The 6,125-nt window shown below is 37.8% G+C and overlaps 1 protein-coding gene across 2 annotated transcripts in view; it reads right to left on the reverse strand.

Annotated features, from left to right (window-relative positions):
- XPNPEP3 (X-prolyl aminopeptidase 3) overlaps positions 1–6,125 on the reverse strand; it is a 76,202-nt gene that overhangs the window by 46,863 nt on the left and 23,214 nt on the right. For both annotated transcript variants that reach the window (XM_046012888.1, XM_046012889.1), the window contains exon 3: positions 1,879–2,286. In XM_046012888.1, coding sequence (XP_045868844.1) covers positions 1,879–2,286 — 408 coding nt within the window. The remainder of the gene's footprint in view (positions 1–1,878; positions 2,287–6,125) is intronic.

Genomic DNA, 6,125 nt, shown 5'->3' on the forward strand with positions numbered 1-6,125 from the left:
ATTATTTATTAAAATTTAAAGAACCCCACAACTGAGCTGGAGGAACTAGTGAATAACTGAACGTAAGAGGACAGAAAAAAAAATACACAGATCTTGACCTCCTGGTTAAAAGTGTTCTCTTTCTTTCCAATCTCAGTGTTAGTGAAAGGAGGTTCTCATCTCATTTCGAAGCAATTCTACATGGCGATGCAAACACTCTAGTGGATAATGTGTGCTAACCCACGCTTAGCTAGAAAGCCTTGCCTTTCCCATCTGTCATGTATTCCCATTTAACAACCACATTCTCCTTCTAATTCTAGAGACCCAAGGAACTGGTCTATATGAGCCTGAGATATAAGATGTGAGAACTCATGATGAGAATCACTTACATCAGGTCTCCACTCATCCTTTCCTTTTTTCCTGATGTGGCCTAATAGCACCATTCCCAACAACTGAAGTCTGAATGGTTGCATGTTTTATATAAAGTATTTGGGACAGAAGAGGGAGAAAATCCTGAAGATTCTGATTGGTTACATACTAATGATACAAACTCCTGAATATTTTCATTTTAAAATAAAAATGGTTTTAAGTATATATAATAGGTCAAATGCTAATCTTATTAATAGAAATTTAACTGTACTTTTAAAACAGTAAAACTACCTCTACTACCTGTTCTTAGTATATGAAATCAGTGCCCACCTTTTTTTGGTTTTTGTACTTTTAAATATATATGATTTCATGAATCTTTTCCTTTGCCTACTACTTTTATCTAGTAAACTACTAACATTAAAAATGGTGAATGAGAAATACTTTTGAGAAATACACTTGGTGTAAGGTTTTATTTAGCATACTGGGTTGATGAAATTCGCATTGTCGAATAAGACAGCTAGCAGCTAATTAAAAAAATAAAGCTAAAAAGAAAATGATTCTGTGACCTACATTTATGAAGACTTTGAAGATATAAAAAGTTCTATGAATTTAGCTGAATAATTATCTCTGTAAAATAGAGAATACTTGCATAAAGCAATGAAAACAATTCAAACATATTAGAACTTGCATATTCAAATGAGCACATTCTTTCAAAGGAGTCTTTGAAGGAAACAAGTCCAATAAATTCCATGATCATTGGAAACAATTTTGGAATTCTCTTTTAGAAACAGACTTCAGAAACGGTTTATAACCCATACAAGAAAATCAGACTATAATTTTACAACCATACATATTTTGCCTAAAATTAGTACCTTCCAACTTAATCAGCTATTTACCAAATTTGGCTCTAAGTGACTTGGGACACTTCAAAAAATAAAATGCTTCCCAGAGCTGTAGATTTACAAGAATCACTAAAGACAGTTTATCATGTAGTGTAGGTTCTGAAAAGTTTCTGAAAAGGGATCCTAAAACATGAGTGATTATAATTTTACCAGAATAAATGTAGAGAAAATGACTATTTTGAGGAGCATGGACTCAACTGTGTACTATAAGAATCACCTAAGAATCCTATTTAAAGTCAAATTCTGATCTAGTAGTTATGGAGTAGGGGCCTAAGACTTTACATTTCCAATGATCTATTATGTATCTGTAATTGTAATATGTGTCACCAGGTAATTCTGATGCTGGTGATGCACTGATCATTCTTTGAGAATACTGCTTCCTTTTGAAGAGGTGGCAGAGTAATCATTGGTGGTCTGAGGTCAATGGACTGGTCAGTCATCCTGAAGAGTGACCCATGCTCATTCTCCACTCTAAGTGTTATGGGAAAGATGTATGATCCTTTCGTGGTGCTCAAGGAAATGCTACGACGATCATCATTTTAGAAAATTAAAAACTTCATCTAAATAAGCAAGAAAGATCTTAATCCCAAATCTGGCCTGTGATTTGACTTCTGTTCCCATTTGTTACCTTTCAATTTTGGTACTAGATGTTGAAATTCTTCCAGTGTGTAGGCTTCATCCACTCCCGTTAAAGCTACTGCTCCATCGGTGCCAGATCGTGGGCCATCCCAAAGTTCTCGACTAGGGTCTCTCCGAGGCACAAAAAGCATGGCCTTATGTGCTGGTAATTGCTTGCCAGGGAGGCTTTGAAGAACGAGAATGCTATCGGGCTCTTGGAATCCACACAGGTATAGGAAATTGTTGTCTTGGTGGAAAGTATAGGGGATATCATTGCTCATGTAGTACGTAGGGTTGGACAGCAGAACCACTGTCTGGTCTGTCCCACTCTGCCCTTGTGTTTCCTTGTGGATCAGAGACATTAGTTTGTGCCTGCGAAGTGCATATTCCACTTGAGATAATCCTGGCGTCACCTCTCCTAGAAATAACAAATAACAGTGATGCTTTGGATTTATATAGTGCCAAAGTACTTTTAAGGTACCTTAATATCAGATGGAGATACCAAAGTTCATTTCTTCAATTTATGTCAAATCTCCTGATAGCACATGGGGGGAATTAAGGAGATGACCCAGGTTTCAACTTTTCTATTCCACTGCAAAAAGGCTGAAAGAAATGACAGTTAAACGTGGTCCTGCTGGAAAATTGGGATCATGACCCCTTAAGAGCTCTTTCATTCTTTTATTCATTCAATCAAACATTTATTGAACATTATTATGTGGAAGGCATTGTTACGCATATAATTAAGGTTGATCTGAAGTATCAATATAAAAGGTGAGAAGGATGATATTACCTGTGTATGACTTTCCTGAAAGAATGTAAGCTCTATGAAGACAGATTTTTGTCTATTTAATGTCATATTCCCAGAACCTAGAATAAGAACTGGAATATACTGGGCATTTGATAAATATTTGTTAAAATGATGTATAGTTTGTTTTTCTTTTAAAGATTTTATTTATTTGACAGAGACCACAAGTAGGCAGAGAGGCAGGCAGAGAGAGGAAGGGAAGCAGGCTCCCTGCTGAGCAGAGAGTCCGATGCGGGGCTCGATCCCAGGACCTTGGGATCATGACCTGAGCTGAAGGCAGAGGCTTTAACCCACTGAGCCACCGAGGCGCCCCAAATGATGTATAGTTTTTAACATAATAGAGTTTAAGGTCAAAGAGTTTTCCCCAATTTCAAGAGCTAAAATAAATTTCTCCTTCTGAATTTCCAATGCATACATAATACTACCCTTCTAATAGGACTTTTCACTCTCTACTTTGTATTAACAATAGAGCTGGGTAACATAACCTCCTTGATGTTCCTTCCCTGTGGGAAAATCTTTGTATTTTCCAAGTGGGGCCATCTTTATATTTTTGAAACACTTGATAGTATTATCTACCTCTTGGGGCTGTCATGAGAAGCAAACTTGATCAAGCATGTTGTTCTCAAGGAATGAAGATTCCCTAGAGAATGTTTAGAAGCCATGAATTCAGGGGCACCTGGGTGGCTCAGTCAGTTAGACTTTGATCTTGATTTTGGCTTAGGTCATGATCTCAGGGTCCTGAGATGGAGCCTTGGGTAGGGCTCCATGCTCAGCAGGTAGTCTGCTTCTCTCCTTCCGCCCTGCCCCTTGCTTGAGCAGGCGTGCTCTCTCTCAAATAAATAATCTTAAAAAATAAATAAAGCTACAGATTCATTTCTCAATAAACTGCACATAGGCACACACAAATTTCTGACATCCAATTTCAAGAGTCTCTGATTCACTTAAGCCCACCCCCAAAACTCATACTGGGAACCTGTGATATGAAATGTTAACATATTAGTTCTCAATATTAGTACCCAGCAGACTGCCTGGTTGCTAAGCCCAGTGGTAACTGGGTGGTTTTTCCCTTCGGCAATGGAAATTATGCGTGCTTTCACTTTAGGTTGCAAAGCAAAAAAACCATTAAAAAAACACTCATGAAAGCTATATTCCTCAGCCTACACTTATCAATATTAATAGCAAAACGCCACCTAATGCTTACTGAATGTTTCTTATGTGTCTGGTACAATTCTAATTACTTACAGTATCAACTCATTTAATCTTTACATTGACTTCATGATGTGGATTACTATTATTATTTCCTGTAGTAGCTGGTTTCCATATCCAAGTAGAAAGACAGCCATGAAATACTGCTACATGAAAAAGTTACAGTACAAGATGCGTAATACGATCCCAATTATTAAACAAACAAACAAACAAAAAAATAAAAAGAGAGGGGGCTCCTGGGTGGCTCAGTGGGTTAAAGCCTCTGCCTTCGGCTTGGGTTATGATCTCAGGGTCCTGGGATCAAGCCCCCGCATCAGGCTCTCTGCTCGGCGGGGAGCCTGCTTCCCCCCCATCCTCTGCCTGCCCCTCTGCCTACTTCTGATCTCTTTCAAATAAGTAAATAAAATCTTTAAAATAAATAAACAAATAAAAAATTAAAAGAGAGAAAAAGGAATTAGGGAAAACCCCCCAATGTCTGGGGTGCCCAGATGGCTCAGCTGGTTAAGTGTCTGTCTTTGGGTTATGATCCTGGAGTCCCAGGATCGAGTCCTGCATCAGATTCCTTGCTCAGCGAGGAGTTTGCTTCTCCCTCTCCCTCTGTCCCTCCCCCTGCTCATGCATGTATGGGCTCTTTTGCTCGCTCTCTCAAATAAATAAAGTCTTTTAAAAAAATGAAAAAAAAAAATCCCAAATTTTATAGTGGCAATCTATGGGGACTGACTTAAGACAAAGACTTTTTAAAAACATGCTTTATTTATTTATACAGAGAGAACATGCACCAGTGGGGGTACGGAGGGCACAGGGAGAGGGAGACAGAGAATCTTAAGCAGGCTCCAGGCCCAGTGCAGAGCCCAACACAAAGATCTAACTTACAAGCCTGAGATCATGACCTGAGCTGAAATCAAGAGTTGGACATTTAAGCAACTGAGCCACCAGATGCTCCCTTTTAATAGGCTTTTTAGTATTATTTGAATTTTGTTTCAATGAATATATACTCTCATAATTAAAATGCCAAATAAAGAGTCCACTAGATCAAATTCCAATTCTTAAGTAGATTTTAATGCTCTCTACCAGGTGATTCCAATTTATCTGGTCAACTTTTTTAAGACAGCTTGAGGTATTATTTACATAGCATACAATCTACTCACTTAAATGTATAATAGTTTTGCTATTTTCACAGAATTGTACAAACACTACAAAAATCAATTTTGAAGTATTTCATCACTCCCAAAATAAATCCCTGCCCATGAGTAGTCACTCCCCATTTCCTCCCAATCTGCCAGAACCCTTGGCAACCACTAATCTACTCTCTGTCTCTACGGATTTGTCTACTGTAGACATTTCATAGAATGAAATCACATAATATATTGTCTTCGGTGATTTGGCCAACTTTTTTCTTATCATTCCTCCAATTATTCTGAAATTAATTCCTTCTTACGGCTTCCATAGGTCTAATCTCTTCTTTCCCTATCACCTTGTTTACAATGTGTCCCTTTTCCAAAACCTCTTCTCCCTCTGTAGCAATTCCACTCCCAAGATTTCTGGCTCAGTGCATGTTTGTTTTTAGATAACTCTCATTCAAAAGGCTTTCCCGATGAGCCCAGATCATGTTGATTTGTCCCTCTGCATTATTTTTTTAAGTTAATTGTTTCTTTTTATATATATATACATATATCCTATAATTGTGTATAAACGTAATCACAGCATACTGAACTCTTTCAATAAATATTTTCCCCCTTTTCCTTTGCCGTTTGATTCGTCACCTCCCTTCCCTCCTCCTACCCACATGAACACCTCATCCGCATTGGTCATCTAGCATGTATCCTTTCCTATTTTTCTCAATACTCATATTCTTGCATTTAGGGGTTTTTGGTCATTAGTGTTTTATATAGACATGGGATACTACATTCTTCTGTATCTTGCTTTTCTACCACAGTGACACCTGATAGAAATCTCTCCCATCAAGTCATCTTGCATAGTTTCAATTCGTTCTGTTTGATGTCTCCATATATTTCTTAGGGTGATGTATCATAACTTATTGGTCCATTTCTATACTGGTGGGCATGTATACTGTTTTCAGTTTTTCACTGTAATAATAAACATTTCTGTACTTATTTCCTGGTACTTTTATGCCTACGTACTGGTGCTTTTAGTTCTATGGGACAGTCCCAGGACACACATTGCTGGGTCAAAGACCTCTGAATTTTTCTTAGTACTCATGTTCGATACATGTAACTCAGTTGTTT

Source organism: Meles meles, chromosome 7 (assembly GCF_922984935.1).
Source record: "Meles meles chromosome 7, mMelMel3.1 paternal haplotype, whole genome shotgun sequence".
Lineage (NCBI taxonomy): Eukaryota > Metazoa > Chordata > Mammalia > Carnivora > Mustelidae > Meles > Meles meles.